This window comes from Pan paniscus, chromosome 6 (assembly GCF_029289425.2).
Source record: "Pan paniscus chromosome 6, NHGRI_mPanPan1-v2.0_pri, whole genome shotgun sequence".
Classification (NCBI taxonomy): domain Eukaryota; kingdom Metazoa; phylum Chordata; class Mammalia; order Primates; family Hominidae; genus Pan; species Pan paniscus.
In genome coordinates this window covers 170,706,722-170,727,536 of record NC_073255.2, presented here as the reverse complement: position 1 = coordinate 170,727,536, position 20,815 = coordinate 170,706,722, and the positions used below count along the sequence as shown (strand labels likewise).

The window sequence follows — 20,815 nt, the reverse complement described above, 5'->3', positions numbered from 1 at the left end:
ATCACTCAGTCCGTGCTGAGTTCTAATGCTGGCAACACTACAACACTACATTTTCTAGATTTTCCTCCTCCTTCACTGGCTGCTGCTTGTCAATGTCCTTTGATGGTTTCTCGTCATCTTGCAAACTTCATAAAAGTCCACGGTCCTCTTCTTTGCCATGAGCATACTCCCTCCTGTGAAGATTTCATCTAGTCCCATAGTTTTAAATTCCATTTAGCTATACTATTTATATGTTGATGGCTGCCAAATATCTATCTCCAGGCCAGACCTCTCTTGTTTTGATGCATATGTCCAACTCCCTCCCCAACATGGCTAAGAGGCACTCCAAATTTAAGCACTGATCTGCTTGCCTAGACCTGCAGCATCCTCCGTCACAATAGCTGGCAACTCCATCCATCTTTTCACTGCTCAAATATAAAATCCTGAGAGTTATTTCTGACACCTTTCTTTCTCTCACACCCTATCTTCAATCTGGCAGGGAATTCAGCTGGCTGGTCCTTCAAATACATTCAGAGTTCACCCAGTTCCCTCCATCTCTGCTGCTACCAACAGTGCAAAGAGTCTTCATTTCTCACCTGGGTTACCACTCTGGCCTTTAGGTGGTCTCACTGCTTCCATCCTTGACTCCCTAAAGCCTATTTTCAATACCTAAAATTTAAAATATATGTAAGATCATGCTGCTCCTACGCACAATCCTTGTAATGGCTTCTCATTTCACTCAGAGTAGTAGTCAGCATCCCTAGAGTGGCTTACCAAGACCTCCATTCCCTCTTGGTGATCCTTCAATACCCTTCCTCCTCTCGCTCACTTTACTCCAAACATGCTGGCCTCCTTGCTGTTCCTTAAAAGTGTCCCGGAGCGTCCTGCCTCCTGGCCTTTGCCCTGTGCCAGTGCACTCTTCCCGGATGGCTGGTCAAACTCTTCCAACTCCTTGGAGCCTTTCCTCTAAGCTCAACTCAACAGAGCCTCCCTGCGGCATCCTATTTAAAACTACAACCTGCTCCTCTCACACTCCTGAGTCTATCTACTTTACTCCATTTCTTTTCTCCACAGTACTTACTATCTTCGAAAATTCTTTTTTTGTTTTGTTTTGTTTTTTTGAGACAGAGTCTCATTCTGTCGCCAGGCTGGAGTGCAGTGGCGCAATCTCAGCTCACTGCAACCTCTGCCTCCCGGGTTCAAGCGATTCTCCTGCCTCAGCCTCCTGAGTAGTTGGGACTACAGGCACCTGCCAACACACCTGGCTAATTTTTTGGCGTTTTTAGTAGAGACGGGGTTTCACCATGTTGGCCATGATGGTCTCAATCTGTTGACCTGGTGATCTGCCTGCCCTCGGCCTCCCAAAGTGCTGGAACTACAGGTGTGAGCCACTGCGCCCGGCCCTAAAATTCTTTATGTTTATGTATTACATTCATTTATTGTCTATCTCCCCTCTCCCATTCACAACAGAACATAAACCCCATGAAAGCAGATATTTAATCTGGTTAGTTCACTGTTATATCTACAAACTCTTGTACTAGCACTCAATAAATATTTGTTGAATAAATGGAATTCTAGAAACCAAGTGAATGAATTGTTTTAAAATGCAGTGATCCACTGTGTTTGTTAATGGTTATTGAGATCAAAAAAATTCCTGCAAGGTTTAACAAATTTAGGGAAGGATCTTGTGATGCCGAAATAATTCAAAGCATGGAATCACAGAACCACTGCTGATCATTTTGAAGGTATCCTGACACACAGGAGAAAATGCCTGGGAGCAAATCCCTGATGTTCATAAAAGAAAAGCAACGTAAATTACAGAAATGAGGTGAATTTGGAATTGTAGGCAAAATTCTGAACAGATAATTAAAACATAGTTCATGAATAATTAGAAAGTGGTACTCATTAGAAGCTAGGAGGATCTCACGAAGAATAGGTCACATGATCCTTTCCTAACTGACTGGGGCGGTGGTAAATTTGGCTCTTGGTTATCTTGATCTTGTTTCCAAAGGTAATTTGAAAGCTGCCCAAGAAGAGAGTTCTTAAGGAATGGTTCAGTTGGGAGAAGTGGGTCCTAACAGTAAAGGGATGGGAGGATTCTTGAACAAATATCTAGTATTGTCCATAACAGGCCTGCATGCCAACATGAGGAAGGGTTGGCTGCATTAAAAGAATCAGGCTGGGAAGACACCAGCAAGAAACCTGATCAATCTTTTATAGGGCAGATTATGAAATATGTGGAATAGTGTCATGGGAACTGGTAAAGGCAATCACTGTCATTACCATTATCATCATTATCAAAGTAGCAGCAAATCATTTTTGGGGGAGCATATCACTTTGCTAAAACCAGTTATAAAAGATTGACATTTTTTGAGACAACGCTTTGAGGAAAGGACTATTATTACCCTTTTGCAGATGAGGAAATCAAGGCAGAGAGGCTGAGGAGATTTTCAGTGTCATATAAGTAGTAGGTAGAAAAGCTGGCATTTAAACTTAAGCTGTAGGGCCTGCTCTTCAGCTAAAGCCCAGGTTCCTAGTTAGAAAAACATATGAACTCCTGAGGCACTAAGTAATATATAGATGTCAACATACAAGGAAGTGTCAGTAGGTATAGCTCCCCAATTCTCAACTTAGTCCTATGCTGTTGGACATTTTTTCAATGACATGCATAAAAAAAAGATTGCTTATGTAATCAAGGAAGACAAGGAACTTACAGGAATAGCTAAGATTTTTTGATGACAGAATGAAGATTCAAAAATATCTCAATAGGCTGAAATGGTGACTTAAAAATAACATTAAATTTGGCCAGGCATGGTGGCTCATGCCTGTAATCCCAGGACTTTGGGAGGCCGAGGTGGGTGGATCACCTGAGGTCAGGAGTTTGAGACCAGCCTGGCCAACATGGTGAAACCCCATCTCTACTAAAACTACAAAAATTAGCCAGGTGTGTTGGTGGGCACCTGTAATCCCAGCTATTCGGGAGGCTGAGGCAGGAGAATCATGTGAATCTGGGAGGCGGAGGCTGCAGTGAGCTGAGATCGTGCCACTGCACTCCAGCCTGGGCAACAGAGTGAGAACCTCTCTAAATAAATAAATAACATTAAATTTAATGGGTAAATGTGAGATCCTGAATTTGTGTTTTACAAAAATCACCACAAATACAGCATAGAAAAGATAATACTAATTTCAATCAGTATTTCTTCTTCTATAGCCAATCAGTGGCCAAGTCTTATCAAGTTTACGTCTTTACTATCTCTTAATCTGTTCCTTCCTCTCCATTTTCCTTCCCTGTCCCCTAATTCAGGCACTTAATGTCTCTCTCCCCTCTATCTCTATACTCTTGCTTTTCAAATCCATCTTACACAAAACTGAGAAAAATTTCCCTAAAGCACAGGTGTCCACGTGGCACTCCATGCTTAACACCCACTCAGGGGCTCCTCGCTACCTAATTTAAAAAGGCAAAGTTCCTTGAGTCTGACATTCGTGATCCTCCAGTCTGACCCAAGCTTTCCTTTCCACATCCTAGACATTTATCACTTGTTCGTGCTCTTCTTCAAACCTCTGTCTAATTCCTCTTCACTCTTCACAAAGCCTAGTTTATATACCTCACTAAGCCTTCCCTGTCCTCCTTCGTAATTTCTTCCTCCCACAGCAAGGCATTTTTACCTATCTTGCCACATTTTCTGTCATGAATTAATGCTGTGGATACATGCTTTCTATTTCCTTGTCCCATACTTCCCTTTCTATTCTTCACCAAGAATATGAGCACGTGAAAGGTAGAATCTTGACCGATTAATTTCTTTATCCCCACACACCCTCACAGCATCTTGGTAAATGCTCAGTAAATACCTGACAAATGCAATGATAGGACACACTAAGAAGCATTGTGTCCAGCACTGGGTCCCGAACAAGGAAAGTGATGGTGCTGCTCAACACCCAGAGTGGATCTGGGCACTTGGTGAGGCCAAGGCGGTGGGAGAATCGCTTGAGGCCAGGAATTCGATCGAGACCAGCCTGGCCAACATGGTGAAACTCCATCTCTACTAAATAAGTAAATAGATAGTTGGGCATGGTGGCTTGTGCCTGTAGTCCCAGCTACTCAGGAGGCTGAGGCAAGAGAATCACTTGAACCCGGGAGGCAGAGGCTGCAGTGAGCCAAGATTGCGCCACTACACTCCAGCTCTGGCAAAAGACTCTGTCTCAAAAAAAAAAAAAAAGAGTACATCTGGAACACTGGGTATACTCTGGGGCGCTCCTTTTTAAGATGGACACTGCCAAGCTAATGGGTAATGGAGAAAGATGACTGAGATAGTTCACAGACCAGGGCATACCAGAAACTGGGAATGTTCAGTTTAAGGAGGGAAAACAAGACTAAATGGACTATGATGGTAGCTATCTTCATATATTTCAAGGGCATCCATAAAAGGATTAAACTGATTTGTTATCACTCAGAGAAAAGAACTATGTCCAATGGACAGGAGAGTATCACTTCAAACTAAGAGAAAACTTCCAGATGAAAACTATTCAACAATGATCAGTCTGCTTTGCAGATGCAGTGGCTTCCAGCCACTTGACATCTTGAGAGGCAGGAACATAAATGATTGGAAAAAAAATCACCCATGATGAATATGGTGCCAAGCTACAAGAACTTAAAACATGTCTTTCAAGACAACAACATCAATAATACAATATAAACGGCCATCAGTGGGATTTACATTCTAGAGACAACTTGACCTTATCATGGTCAGGTTACGCAACATCTCCACTATAATTACTATTTATCAACATTATTATTTGTGAGAAAGTTATTGGGTGCCCATAATCAGATAACTTACTAGAAAAAGAGGGCATGCCCTACTTAAAAACAAAAGCTTTAAATTTGATGGAGGTTAAACATAAATTTTAAATGTAATATTATTAAAATGCAATTATTTTAAAAATTTTAAACTTTTTAATATTTAAGTTTTATTTTTATTTTTTATTTTTTGAGATGGAGTCTCACTCTGTCATCCAGTCTGGAGTGCAGGGGTGCAATCTCAACTCACTGCAACCTCCACCTCCCAGGTTCAAGCGATTCTCCTGCCTCAGCCTCCCGAGTAGCTGGGATTATAGGCGTGCACCACCACACCTGGCTAATTTTTGTACTTTTGGTAGAGATGGGCTTTCACCATGTTGGCCAGGCTGGTCTCGAACTCTTTTTTTTTTTTGAGACAGAGTCTTGCTCTGTCACCCAGGCTGGAGTGCAGTGGCACGATCTCGGCTCACTGCAAGCTCCGCCTCCCGGGTTCACGCCATTCTCCTGCCTCAGCCTCCCGAGTAGCTGGGACTACAGGCGCTGCCACCACGCCCGGCTAATTTTTTTTGTATTTTTAGTAGAGACGGGGTTTCACCGTGTTAACCAGGATGGTCTCGATCTCCTGACCTTGTGATCCGCCCACCTCAGCCTCTCAAAGTGCTGAGATTACAGGCGTGAGCCACTGCATCGGGCCTAAGTTTTAATAGTTAAAATATTTTATTCCATTGTCTTTTGGTAGATGAGACGTTGGTACTACGACTTTGGAGTCTGGTTTTGTAAAACTGAAAATCCAAGACTCTATGGCCCAGAAATTCCAATCTCAGGCAATTAACCTAGAATAGTGGCTTTTACAATTGTTATTGGTGTATCCTTTAAAATAATTTTGAAAAACTATATTCTCCTTCCCTTTTTAAGTTGACATTTATTTTTTTTAGCATGCGTTTAAATAGATGCAAAAGATATAAATTTTGGCATACCCTAAAGACTGACACTGTTAAAAATCACTATTTTAAATGTATTCAATGGCCAGGCACAGAAAGACAAATATTGCATGATTTCACTTACATGGGGACTCTAAAAAAGTTGAACTTATAGAAGTAGAGGGTAGAACAGCAGTTGCTGGAGGCTGGGGGCTGGGGGATTGGGGTGGGTGTGGGGTGAGGTGGGGAGATGTTGCTCAAACCATACAAAGTTTCAGTTAGAAGGAATGCCATTTTGAGACTGATTGAACATCATGGTCACTATAATTAATAATAATGTAATATATATTTCAAAATGCTGAGAGTAGATTTTAAATGTCTGCAGCACAAAGACACACAAACAGAAGTATGAGAGGTAATGGATATGTGAATCAGATTGAATGTAATCATTTCATAATGTATTCATATATCAGAACATCCAATTGTGCTCATTATATAATTATTATTTGTCAATTAAAAATTTTAAAAAAGTATCCAATAGAATCTCAATGCCATAGGGATTTGATACCCTCCATTATACATTTAAAATACATATGAACAAGCTCTTCTTTAACAGCTGGATATTTTTTGCTTTTCCTTTTTCTCTTTGAATTATTATTTCTATTTCATTTCCTCACTGGAATTTACCCTAATGAAATATATTTTTATGCTAGAAATTATTTTATTATTCCATTGTAGCTTTTTACAAAAGACTATCTGTATAAATTAAAATCCAAAAACTTTAAATTGTCTGTTACCACAAGGCTAAATTTTAACTTTCTTTTGTTTGAATTGCCATTATAATTATTATTTAGTACACAACCAATTGACAAAATTGTTAAGTATATGTATGATTTTAACCTAAATATAAGTTTTGATAAATAATTATTGAACATAAAAGGTTATTGGGACTGCATCTCAATGAGATGGTTGTTGTTTAATTTGTCCATGTAACTGTGGATCATTCTTGTTGCTGGAGTGAGGAAGGATAAGCACTAATCTATGTTGTATTCCTCTGCCAAATTCATCTTCCGTAAACACTGCTTCCTTGCTCACTTATAATGATTCCATATCTGCTATCCAACATCTACATTTTCAGAAACTTATTTTTTTATGACCCCTTTTTAGTTGGTCCTAATCTTCCTATTCAACATTATCTCCTACTAGATTCTAATAGGAACTCTGTTCCAGTCAAACTATCTCCTCATTGTCCCCTTTAAATAGTGGGCAACTGGGCCGGGTGTGGTGGCTCACGCCTGTAATCCCAGCACTTTGGGAGGTGGGAGGATCATGAGGTTAGGAATTTGCGACCAGCCTGGCCAACATGGTGAAACCCCATCTCTACTAAAAATACAAAAATAGCCAGACATGGTGGCGCGCGCCTGTAGTCCCAGCTACTCAGGGGGATGAGGCAGGAGAGTCGCTTGAACCTGGGAGACGGAGGTTGCAGTGAGCCAAGATTGCGCCATTGCACTCCAGCCTGGCAACGGAGCGAGACTCCTTCTCAAAAAATAAATGAATAAATAAATAAAATAAAATAGGGGGCAACTGTCTTATTGCTTCCTCCATCCCTGCCTTTATGTTTCTCTCCACCTCCGTAAATTTCATCAGTCCAGCACGTACCTCACCTGCAAAACCATTCCCGACTACAACCCTTTCTCTTTCTTGTTTTTTGTTCCTTCTGCCCTCACAGTCTATACTGTACAAGTAGCACCTGATTATGTACCGCACTTTTCCTATCTATCCTTCATTATATATCACATATAATTTAGTATTTTATTATACATTCTTTTCTTCCCTAATTGTTTCATGTCTTGTGAACCAGATCATAATTTGTTCTCATTATTAGCTTTCTTAGAGAATTGCTATGATCTTTTCCACAAGCCCAGAGAGATTTTTTTGAACCTAAGGAAGGAAATCAGAGGGATAACAATGGTTTTCAAGTTCATAACAATGGTTTTTCATTGCTACTGATGCTGAAAACAGGGGTAACTGTTCTTTTGTGACAGTAGGAATGCTACAAATTAAATATCAGGAAGAATATATTTTTAATTAAAAAGAAACACTATTAAAGATTATTAAGAGTTTCAAATTGCTCTACTTTAAGGATCTTCTTAACCACAAGATAGACTAACCAAGATCTGGAATTTCCTTGAGGAACATGATCTTATCATTCTAGGTTTTCATGAACATCAAGGCTGACACATAATCTGAGCCACTCATTGGTAGTCCTAGTGGCTGCGTCCCTTCATCACTTTCATTCTCTCTGTTGGTCTGACTACACAAAGGTCTAGGAGACTATTTCCATGATGCATGTTCTCATCTCTTGACAAACTCAGAGATGATCCTTTTGGAAATTAGGCTATTAAAGCAATTTCACCAATTGGAACCACCATCAGGCTCAAACGTTACTTTGCTTAGCCCCTAACAGAAGCTCTACCTGTAAGCTGCAGTGCAGGTGTCCTTGTACTCCTGGAGCTTCACACACACCATGTTGAGGAATTGATCTGAATATGCACTCAAGTCATGCATCAGGTTCAGGAGGTCTTGAACTGTCTTCTCCACAATGATTGTGCTCTGGAAATGAACAACAAAGAGAGGATATGAGATTTCTGTAGTCAAGTAATGTGTAGGACAAGGAAGGACAACTCCAAGTATGTCATAATTTAAGGTACCTGAGCTCTCCTGGAAGAATGTGACATTTTGAAATATGAACTCAAAACAACAACCAAATAAGTATCTTACACAGCGCTGGTCTTCCCAAGACCTGAGCAAGTGTTTTCTCTGGAAGGACACAGAATAGGGATTTTCAAGTCGCTATCATGGAATTCTTGACACTCACAAGATAACTCTGGCTTTTAAGACAGAAAATGCATATGCGGTTGGAGCCTGATTTATCACTCCAAGGCTTTTTGAGATTAGGGACCTATGACAGGCAGCACAAAGAAAAAACCTTCCATGATTTATTTTAAAAGTTTCAAAACCATCAGTCTCTTCAGAATAACAACTAACATTTGTATTGTGTTTTACAGCTTGTAGAATGTTTTCACATACACAGCATATGTTATCTCACTTGAGACTCACATAATAATCATGATAATCATGAACATTTAAAGGGTTCTTACAAGTGCAAAGTACAATGATAAGCACTTTGGATATTTTATTTTGTTTAATCCTCTCAACACCCCTATCAGGTGTATCCTATAATCATCCCCAGTTTAAAGATGAGGAAACAAGCTTAGAAAGATGAAATAAACAAAGAAGGAGCTCCAGGCTTTGCTCTTCTAACTATACCATTCTGCCTCAGAGCCAGACCGGAGTTCTGCTGCCCACAGTGCATTTTCTCACGAGATTACAGTGTTTCATATTGCTGTCACCACTGTAGGCGCAGGGTCCAAACACACTCAGACATATTTTAAAACTGAATTAAAAAAACTATCCGAAAGGAAAAATAAGCCCATCTTAAAGCTAGATGCCGACAGCACTGTGCAGCAAATCAGTGTTATATCTGAAAAAGACGCATAGTCAACAAATTCTAAATTTTTTATTAAGACTGAGTTGTTTAAACCATTAGTTCATGCCTCTTTCAAAAGAAGCAGAATTACACTGGGGTAAATATTAATCACAGGCTGAGCAGCTTGGAATCCTTCGGTCAATAACTGGTTTGTTGATTTTGTATTTATATAAAATTACATAGGCTATGGTAAGCTTAGCCATGAAAGTATGCTTAAAAAATACTTTTCCAGTCTTGACAGTGTGAACTATGAAGAAATCAAAGGCATTTTTATTATGCTTAAATACAGATTATGGGGTACAGGGTTTTGGCTAATTATTTTCTAAAAGAATAAACAAAGGTGTATAGCTCTTCTCAACACAGTGGGGGATTAGCTTGAATTACGAGTTACACTTGTATGCTTATTCAAGAAGATTTGGTGGTAGAAGTTTCTTGTCATCTTTCCCCTTCCCCTCATTTTTCCCACCCCAGTAAAATAATCAGAAGGTGAAAAGGAAGGAGCAGCTATATTCTATAAGGCAAACCTCATAGGAAGCCAAATTACAGTCTCTATAGAATCCCCACAAGTTCAACTTCCTTTTCTGTATTGATTTTAAGATTAAAGCACTGCAGCTTCACCCTGATCCATAATCCCATTCCTCTGTATTTGTGTGTGAGTGACAGGAATTGATTCTGCCTGGCTACACGTCCCTACGCTAAGAAGAATTTAAAATCCTCATCCTGATTCAGAACACAGGATATCCTACAACATGTGGGCAGCAATTAATAAAGGAGACTGGAGTTCAGCCATCCTAACAAAGCCTGTTTAAAATCTAAAACATTGCAGGGAAGATGAGCATGAGGAGATGCCTCTGATTATTGGGAGAAAGGGCCTTGTTGTGTTCCCAAGTATGCTATTGATAACCATCTCTGGGGTAGGTTTGGGTAGCCCCTTCCTTTCTTATGACTCAATATAGTTCTCTAATAAACAAGGATAATTGGATTGCTCCTTTACTCTGCTGGCCCCCATGACTCATGCATTAAATTTGTGTACTGGTACTTTCACACTGGGCGAATACTGTGTAACTGCTCTCAAGTCATCTCAGGTGTATTTCGTCTTTATGAATAGATTATCAGCCTCTCAAGAGGGATCAGCATTCCTCTTTTCTTTTTGTCCATCTCCCATCCTTCCCTTCCCTCAGTTGTTTATAATCTCTCAGGATTTTCAGGACAATACTATTAATAAAAGAAACTAGATTAATAATGTTAATACACAGAATAAATCTCAGAATGTCATATATATGAGGGATTTTAGACACAGACACCTTGCATTTTGAAATCTCCTTGGGTGGTTTGGGTTTGGTTTGTATTTATTGCAGAGCTTTCAGCTGACAAGAATTGTGCTGATAGCATTTGGAGGGGAAGGGATGACTGCGAACACCTCTGCATACCCACTGGAGGTCAAGGTTTTGGGGATGAACAGGAAGTACCAGCAGGGAATGATTAGAATGCCATGGTTTAATTCTAATGGTTGTGCTCAGCACAGAGCCTCTGTGATGCTATATGATTACATACAATTTTCCAGCTATTCGGTTGGTTTACCTTGTCATGGTAGCACTCTGGATAATCAATCACTACATTCTCTTCAAGAAAAATGACACTGTAGTTTGCCAAATGATGGGTATTTTTACAGGGAAAAAAGTTTCCATTTTTCAAGAATTTATAACAACTTCCAAATCAGTGGCTCTGACAGATAAATGTTGAAAATATCAAATTTCTAACAAGGTCAATCCTGTTTTTATTTATTTGATCTCTTTAGCAATGCAAATAATTTACTGACACATTATTAATTTTGAGATTTGCTAATGTTGACTATGACTTTATAATAAGCAAAACCCTGATTTTCTTCATTATAATTTCTATTAAACAAATCATAAATGATTGATATTTGCTTAGAAACAACTCAATTCACATTTCTTGCAACTTATTACCAGGTAATAAAGTCTGTGCATGACACGAAAAATGAGAAAAGGAAAAATAAATCCCAGGACAGCTGATGTAATAAAAAAAAAATTGCTGTGGAAAATAAATACCTAAAGTTTATTACAGGGATACGCTGTTAATCTAAGTATAAAGTGAACCAGTTGTTTGGTTCTGCACTTAAAAAAATTTAATCAGTGAATGAATAAGGATGATTGTACCTTTGAGAACTAGTCCACTCTTTGCCAGAATGGGGCTCTGCCTCATGATACTAATATTCTGTTATAGAAAATTGGCTCCCGGTCCACATAATTTGGAAAATACTGAATCAAAGAAAACCGAAGTGGTGTTTTTACTGGAGGACTTCAGAAACCTTTAATATGCTGGAGTCTTGATGAGTCTTAAAGAGGCCAATGCAGTATTCAGTCTTCCCTTAACTATCAAAGTAATGAAACCATTGTTCATAGCCCATCTTTTCACATCTACTGGACAGTGTTTCACGGTTTGGGAACTTTCCCTAGTTCTCTGGTTATACTAACGAGGCCCAATGACATGCTTAAGGACACATGAGGAGTACCACTGTGAACAGGGTGAGCTTGAACAGGCCTCTTACTTCTCGATCCTTCCTTCTTAGCCCTTTCCTGAACACCAAGCCTCTTCAGTTCTGCCTCCTGCCTACCCCTCTAGGCTTCTCTCTCTCTTTTTAAAAGTTTTTTTCTCTATTAAAGTTATTATTATTGTTATTTTCCTCTATGCTTCTCTCCAGTTCCTCTGAACATGCCCATCTCTTGCTCCAACCACACTAAATCACGAGTGACTCCTTGCCTGCACCAGGCTAATTTCTGCCTCTGTGCCTCCTCATCTTAGTGTCTGGAATACTATTCCTAGCTCATGACTCTCATCTTTGAAGAATCAGCTCAAGGGTTACCTGTTTTGATTTAAATGTCCCTTCTGTGCCACCAGAGGACCCTGGCATTTTGGCCCACGCTCTAACTGGAGTGTGGTAATCACTGGTTCAATTGGCTATCTCTTCCACTAGGCTGCTAATTCCTGTTGATCAGTGCCTGTGCCTTCCTATCTCTAACACCTTGCAAGGCATCTGGCATATTGCAGGTGCTCAATAAATATTTATTAATTTAATGCTCATGCACAGCACATTCAGAATAGGGTGAAAAGAGAGAGTATAATTGGAGTAGTGAATAAGAGCCTGATTTGGTAAGGTGAAATCAGACCACTAACTCCTTATTACTACACTGTTATCTTTTTTTTTTTTTTTTTTTTGAGACGGAGTCTCACTCTGTCGCCAGGCTGGGTGCAGTAGCGCGATCTTGGCTCACTGCAACCTCCGTCTCCCGGGTTCAAGTGATTCTCCTGCCTCAGCCTCACGAGTAGCTGGGACTACAGGCACATGCCACCACACCTGGCTAATTTTTGTATTTTTAGTAGAGATGGGGTTTCACCGTGTTAGTCAGGCTGGTCTCGATCTCCTGACCTCATGATCCGCCTGTCTCGGCCTCCCAAAGTGCTGGGATTATAGGCGTGAGCCACTGAGCCTGGCCACTACGCTGTATCTTAATTCCCATGGTTCTAAGGACTGAACATTTATTGTGGCTGAAAGTCTTGGGTATTTCTACAATAGTACTCTTAACTTCACCTGATTGTGTTATTTTCTATAATGGCAATTCATTATATATGTATATATAACTGAATGTGCTCATTTTAACGTCTTAAGACATAAATTCTCAATTCAAAATGTGCTGATTTTAAAGTTTTAAGACATAAATAAATTCACAATTCAGAAACAAAACCAAAAGCAAAACAACTTTAGTTTGCCGAATGGAGTCTCTGTATCTGTACTGTTTTAGCTCCTGAGAGGACAGTTCAGAGATGCTGCTAAGAATCTAAGGTTCTATATGGTCAGAGAAATATGTCTATGACTTCAGACACACATCTCCAGCACCATCACACATGCGCGCGCGCGCGCGCACACACACACACACACACACACACAGAGAGAGAGAGAGAGAGAGAGCGCGTAGGGCAAGCACACCTGAGAACAATAATTTAACCATCTCCTTAGAATGATCCTGTGTGGCTGATGCACCTGAATGTGTGTTCTGAGCTAGGTAATTTGGGAGTGGCTAACCTGGAGATTCCTTCCTTATCTAGGATAAACATCTGAGGCCCTTGGCCGATTTCATGGAATACCAGCCATATGCGGGATTGAGGCCCCGAGTTTTGGGTTACATTAAGGTTGCCAGGTGGAGGTCGTTGGTGTGAGGGTGGTAAGTGGAAATGCTCTATAAACTGCATGATGTTTGTAGGTGGTTGCGGTTTTCCTGCCCAGCCCGCCCCCACTGGACTCTCTCCCCTGTATGTAAGCCCATAATAAAACGTCATGTCTCATCTGCTGGCTCTGGGTCTCTTCTTTGACCTCTTGAACCTGGTGCCTTTCCTATTGAGGTTAACGAGGGTTTGGCACAACAAGAAGCAATCGTGAAAACGGGGCTTCACAAATGTTTCATGACAATAATGGTTTTGTTTATTGGGGCATATTCAATGACAAGTCAGTAAAACTTGTCATATCATATTGTCTCTCCAGTTACTATCAGCTCTAAGCTGTAGCTGGCTGTAAACAATGATAATAACTATGAAAACGACAGTAATGATAGAAGCCAAAAGGAAATATGCTTTCCATTTTTTAATCTATGCTTTGATTTGTGTGATGTTTAAACTGTTGTGAATGTGTCCTGTCTTTACTAAGATGACTTGCAAAAGGCTATACATCCAAGAGCTGGTGCCTGAGGAACTGCCACCTCTGCTCTCTTCCAAATCAGCCTCCACCCTGAACGCAGAGTAATCTTTTTGAAAATTCTACCTCCCACAGAAATGAGTGTTCATGTCAATCAAAAGACATGAACACAAATCTTCACAACAGTTTTATTTATTTATTGCAGCTCTAGCTTAATTTTTTTTTTCCCCCTGAGATGGGGTCAGACTGGAGTGCAGTAGTGTGATCATAGCTCATTGCAATCTCAAACTCCTGGGCTCAGGCAATCCTCCCACCTCAGACTCTCCAGTAGCTGAGACTACAGGCAGAGGCCAACATACCAGGCTAATTTTTTTTTTTTTTGGTAGAGATGGAGTCTTGCTATGTTGCCCAGCCTGATCTTAAAACTCCTGGCCTCAAATGATCCTCCCACCCCAGCCTCCCAAAATGCTGGTATTACAGACATGAGCCACTGTGCCTGGCCTAATCATTTTATTTACAACAGCCAAAAAAAAAAAAAAAAAAAAGCAATTCTCATGTCAATAAAGTGGGCAAAGTGGGCAAAGAAATTGTGGTATACTCATACAATGGAAGACTGCAGAGTAATAAAAAAGACAAGCTACTGCTACATGCAACACGTGGATGAACTGTGCAGCTCTTAGGCTGAGTCAAAGTTGTCTGACCCAAAGGTGCACAACTGGATAATTTTGTTATTATTGTAGTTCAAAATCAGGGAGAAGTAACCTCTGGTGATAGAAGTCAGAATAGTGGCTACCCTTAGAGAGGGTATTGACTGGGAAGGAGAGGACATTCTAGGTGCTGGAATTTTACTGATGGAATAGCTGTTGTGTTAGTAAAAATGTATGGAAAAATTCTTTGTGCTTAAGATTTATGCACTTCAGAATGTGTAAGGTTAACATGAAAAAAATTTAAAGTTATGTCTGTTCGTGGGATTAAAACTCTTTAATGGATGAGGACTCACATTGCTCAGATAACTCATAAGGCCCTTAATGACATGGCTTCTGTCTACCCTTCCAGCCCTATCTCCTACCATTTTCTACTTCCCTCTCTCTGATTCAGCTACCTGGGGCTTCTTTCAATCTTCATTACCATTTCAGGACCTTGTACCTTCCTGCAATGGTGTTCCTTGTCTTCCTTCCCAACAGTACTTTTGTTTCTCTTTCGGGTCTTAGCTAGCATATCCTTTCTGTGGGAAGATTCTCCCTAACCCTTGTACCAGATTAGGTCTTCCTGTTATAAACACCTAGAACATCTTTTATTTCTTTGTTACAACATTTAGCATACTTATAATTGCTTGTTTAGGGTCTGCCTTCCCCAGTGGTCTGTGAGATTCCAGAAGGGAGGGACAATTATTCAGGACCTGGAACATAACAGGTACTCAATAAATATTTCTTAACTTAATGAGTAAAGTTAAGTACATTCTATATTAAGATCAATTCATCACCTATCAGAAGGCAGAGAAAGGACAAAAAGCAGGTCTAATGCTATGCTCTGTAGTTTGGTTCTCAAACAAAACTTTATGTTCAAGGCCAAGTCTAGAAATAACCCAAATGTCCAGCAACAGTAGAGCAGATAAATAAAACTGTGACATATTCATACAACGAGATACTACAGAGCAATGAAAAAGAGCAAACTAGCAGTTAACACAAGAATTCACATGGAAAAATATCACAGACATAATGCCGAATGAAAGTAGCCAGTCACAAAAAGACACATACTGTTTGGTCTCACTTATGTGAAGGTCAAGATCAGGCACAGCTAATACACGGTGAGACAAATCAGAATAGTGGTTATTTTTTTTTAGAGCAGTGTGGGGAGGATATTGACTGGGAAAGGCATCTGGTTGGTGGTTACATGAATGCAGGTTAAGCCTCAATTTTAAACAATTTATTTCCAACCATTGTTACAAATAGGCACCTCTTTGAAAACCTTTGAGAATATAATCCTTAGGTGTATTGCTATTCTAATACAATGGTTTTTACTTGTGATATATTTTTAAAATGTGAAGGCATAGCAGTATTGTTGGCAATACTACTACCGACTACCAGATGAAAACTGTTCTGGAGAGGATAGGAAGTTGTTTGGGGAAACAGCAGGGAACTTAGCTAATTGATTAAATAGATAAATAAGTAAGTACCTTCTCTATGCCAAACACTAGACTAACTTCAGGAGATACAAAGCCAGATAAGATTCTTGCCCTCCAACAATCTTAGATACTAGAAGATAAGAAAATAAGTTCACGAATAAGGACAATAAAATGTCCTAGGTGCTATGATGGGCATCTGCATATTGTACAGTAGAGGCACAGAAGAAGAAAGAGTTAATTGGACTGGGGTGAAAGGCAGAGAGACAGAGGTGAGAAGGAAGAATGTACAACTGAATTGAGTCCTGCAAGACAAATAATTGCAATTTGTAGAAAGAACAAAGATGGAAAAAGAGCACTTCAAGTAGATGGAGCATTATGAACATGAAACAGCATGGGATTCAGGGAACTGAGAGTGGTTGTTCATGGCTGGGGTGAAGGGGGTATGTGGGGGAGTGGGGGTTGGGGGGGTATGTATGCGTGATCAGGTGGGAGGGCTCAGTGAGGCAGTCAGAAGCCAAGTCATGAATGTCCTTTTATGACATACATACATACACACAGAGAGTACTTGAACATTTGGAATATCACTCATTTCCAGCAAGAAAATATAAATAATTAATTCAATCTGATGTCACTAATCACTAGATGATCCACTTCAAGTACAGAAGATAATTTCAAAAAGTTTCACTGTTCAGAAAAGATGAATATACTTATATAACAAACAAACTGAAGCTCTGTTTGTCAGGCTAAAGAGTTAGGCAGAATTTACAAACAGGCTTAAAGAAAAAATATGAGGTCAAATTTTAGACAATCAAAAAAACTATATGCCTTTAGAACTCACGTAAGCTACTGTTAAATTTATTTGCCAATAAAAACATGGAAAATGTATATGATGTAAATTATCAATAATATATATTTTTAACATTTTGGGTAGAAATAATTTATCGTTGAATAAAATCTGTGACGAACATAATCTTATAAGCACAGCTGTCTCTTTATGAGGCTTATTTGGGGGTTTGTGATTTCATATCCACAACAAAACAAAACAAAACATAACAGCAGGAAAGGGAGAAAAAGTCTACAACAGTTGTGCTTAATTAGACCATATGATCCCAGGGGCCATCTTTCTTTCCCTAGCTAATATTACATAATAAGGCAGTAATTGTTGACTTATGTATTTTGAATCAATGCAACTCTACGGCTAAGTTGTCAATACCTCTTGATATGTAATGGAACTCATTACATATGGGTAGAAATAGATCAATGAATAGGAAAGCATTAGCATTTATAAGAAATATCCCCAACACCCTCCTTTCCCAACACATACCCATGCACACTTCAAAAGCACCTTAAGGCTGTTATTCAGCTAAATAGAAGGTGCTACATGTTAGAAAAGATATAGAAATATAACAATGACATTAGCAGATACTGTACTTCTATTGGGCCTAGCAATGTTCTTGGTAAAAAGCATGGGCTTTTCTTTTCAGGGGTGATGGTAATCTACTTGGGAAAACATCAATTAGAACAGGAAACAGTGATAGTCCAAGAGAAGAGGGAAATGAGTATAAAAGACAAGGTAAGGGAACAGGAATAAAAAGGTGGGGGAGCCTGAACTGGGATCTGGAGGACGGGGAGGTTTGGATACTTAGAGAGGCAGAGGCAAGGTATTCAGGCAAGGGAAAAGGTGTAAGTGAAGGCTGGGGATGAAGGATGAGCTGGTCATGTGTAGCAGTTAGGAGACAAGTGTGGCTGGAGGAGGGAATTTCTGTCAAGGAATCGAGAAAGGGTTGAACGGATGGGGGTGCCAGCTTGTGGAAGGCCTGAAAGACAGACAGGCTGAGGGTTTTCTGCAGCTGGACAGAAGCAGGGCAGTGTATTTGGTAGCAGAGCTCAGGATCCTAATTCTAGAGCTGAAAGCAAACCTTGTTATCTAATCTAATTCTCTGGCTTAAAAAAGAACCATAACAAATATTAAAGGGTGTGTCAAAGATATTAAATATATAGATAGTCTACGATACTTCAAAATCTAGAATCCAGCTCTGTGAGTCCCTCTGGCCAAAGCTGATGATTAGCACATCAGAAAGAATAAATTATTACAGGTAATTACATGTAATGAAAAATATGAAAAATCAATGAAGAGAGAAAGTCAGACAAAACTCATTTGTCACCATTTAAGGTGGCTATTAAAACAAAATTGTCTTTGAAATTCGGTAAATAAAAAATTATGCATTTGTGCTATCTTTCAAGTAGGAACTATATTTCAGCATTACCAAATTCAAAAAGTCCTATTTTAAGGAAGAATACCAGCTAATAAATGTAGAAAAAATAACATAATTACAAAATAAGGCAGGAAGTGGTGGCTCATACCCGTAATCCCAGCACTTAGGGAGGCCGACACGGAGAGCTGCTTGAGCCCAGGAGTTTGAGACCAGCCTAGGCAACACGGCAAGACCCTGTCTCTACAAAAACCAGAAAAATTAGCTGGATGTGGTCGTGTGTACCTGTAACCCCTGCTACTCTGGAGGCTGATGTGGGAGAATCGCTTGAGTCCAGGTGTCCCAGGTAAGCTATGATTGCACCACTACTCAAGCCTGGCGACACAGCGACACTCCGTCTCAAAAAAATAAATAAAAAATTAAAAAAAATAACCATTTTGTGGCCCCTAATAAAACAACTGATTCAAGTAAAGGTTATCCATTGGTACTAAGACAAAATGAAAATTGAGGCCAGGCACAGTGGCTCACCCCTGTAATCCCAGCACTTTGGGAGGCCAAGGCAGGTGGATGACCTGAGGTCAGGAGTTTGAGACCAGCCTGGCCAACATGATGAAACCCCATCTCTACTAAAAATACAAAAATTAGCCAGGCATAGTGGAGCACACCTGTAGTCCCCAGCTACTCAGGAGACTGAGGCAGGAGAATCACTTGAACCTGGGAGGTGGAGGCTGCAGTGAGCCAAGATCACGCCACTGCACTCCAGATTGGGCGACACAGCGAGACTCCGTCTCAAAAACAAACAAAAAAACAAAATGAAATTTGACCAAGAAATTGCAGAAATGAACATCCACATAGGGTCAATGTTATAGAACATCAATTACTTCCCCACAACAAAAATCAAACTACACAATGGAGGGATTAGAAGGTCACAAGCCTCATCCAGGGGTCGAGCTTGGCCTAATTAATGTAAGGAAGCCAGCTCTTACAGGTCTATGGATGAGATAGAATATGAATATGACATCATCTATGATATATTCTCACTAAAAACATTTAACTTCAATCTAATCAAGCTTTCAGACTTAACTTCTAGTAAGAGGAAATAGAGGAAGCAATCAAACAAATACAGAAGATGGAACATGCCACAGCATGGCTGGCTGGTTCCGTTCACTGTATCACTGTCATGAAAAATGTGACTGTTAGGGATTAAAGAGACTTAAGCCACATAACAATTATGGTCCTAGATGGAATCCTAGTTTGAACAAAACAGCTGAAAAGGACATTTCTGGGACAATGCATCTGGGAAAATGCAAAATTGACTACATATTAGAAACATGGAGATATTAGAAACTTTTTCTAATTGTGATAGTGATAATACTATCTTGATAATGCATTAATGATAATGAAGAAAATGCTCTTGCTCTGCAGGGAGGTAAAATTAAAGTATTTCAGTATAAAATAGCTTGAAATCGTGCCTTAAGCAATTAGAAAACCAGACAAAATATGGGAAACAGTAGTTTCAGACACCAGAGATGAAAAACAAATGACGTGAGCCCTCTGAGCACCCCAGCTGAAGAGTTTCTGGGCCATGATGCAGGAAGAAGGGACCTGGACAGAGCCTGGCAGTCTTTTTAGGTTGAGGAGCCAGAATTTGGAGTTTTGGAAGACCAAGGCAGCTACAGTCTACTGTGGCAAAATACTGAAGAGTGGGGAGCTTCACAAAGAGAGAGGAGGGTGGGGAGAGAAAGAGAGCACATGTGTGCAAATGGGAGCATGTGTGAGCACAAGATCTGTGTAGATCTTCCGTGTAGAACCTTCGGCTAAGTACTGGTCTGTGTGAAGGACACTACTGAGGCCAGAGAGGACTACCTCAATGGAGCAGGTAGAATAATCCCAGAGTTCACACAGGGCAATGAATGGTCCATGTTCCCACTAGCTAGAGTGGAAGAACCTCCTAATAGATAGGGTGTCAGGTAGTGTTCAAAACAATATTTTCTCAGTAGCGGGGCCAAATTAGCCTTAGAGTAAAAGCTACCCTGGACCTGTCTGATAAAGCCTAGAAGCAAGGTTGACATGATGAAAATAATTCTAAATAGCTTAAATGTGTTCCCAAAGTTCAACAATATTTAAAGAACTATAACAAAATCCAGCACTTAACAATGTAAAAAAAAACCTCGCATGTCTAGCATCTAATAAAAACATTACCAGGCATATGGAAATAAGTTGGAAAATATATGAGGAGAAGTAAAATCAGTTAAGAGAAACAGACCCAGGGATGACACAGATAATAGACAAGGAGGTTAAAACAGCTATTAGGAATAGGGTCCTATGTCTAAAAACAGAATGGAAAATATAAACACGGCAGAAACAGGAATGGAAGACACAGCAATAGAAACTATCCCAAATAAAACACAGACAGAAAAAATGATTAAAAAAAAATAGGAGAGTCAGCGAACTGCGAAACAATATCAGGCAGCTTAACATACACGCAACTGGGGGTGGGGGGTGCAGAGAAAATATAA

The 20,815-nt window shown here is 39.9% G+C and overlaps 1 protein-coding gene across 1 annotated transcript in view; it reads right to left on the bottom strand.

The window, feature by feature from the left end:
• The window catches only part of EXOC4 (exocyst complex component 4), an 804,494-nt gene that overhangs the window by 160,556 nt on the left and 623,123 nt on the right, over positions 1–20,815 (bottom strand). The window contains exon 12 of the mRNA XM_003813456.3: positions 8,174–8,310. Within this exon, the coding sequence (XP_003813504.2) occupies positions 8,174–8,310 (137 nt within the window). The remainder of the gene's footprint in view (positions 1–8,173; positions 8,311–20,815) is intronic.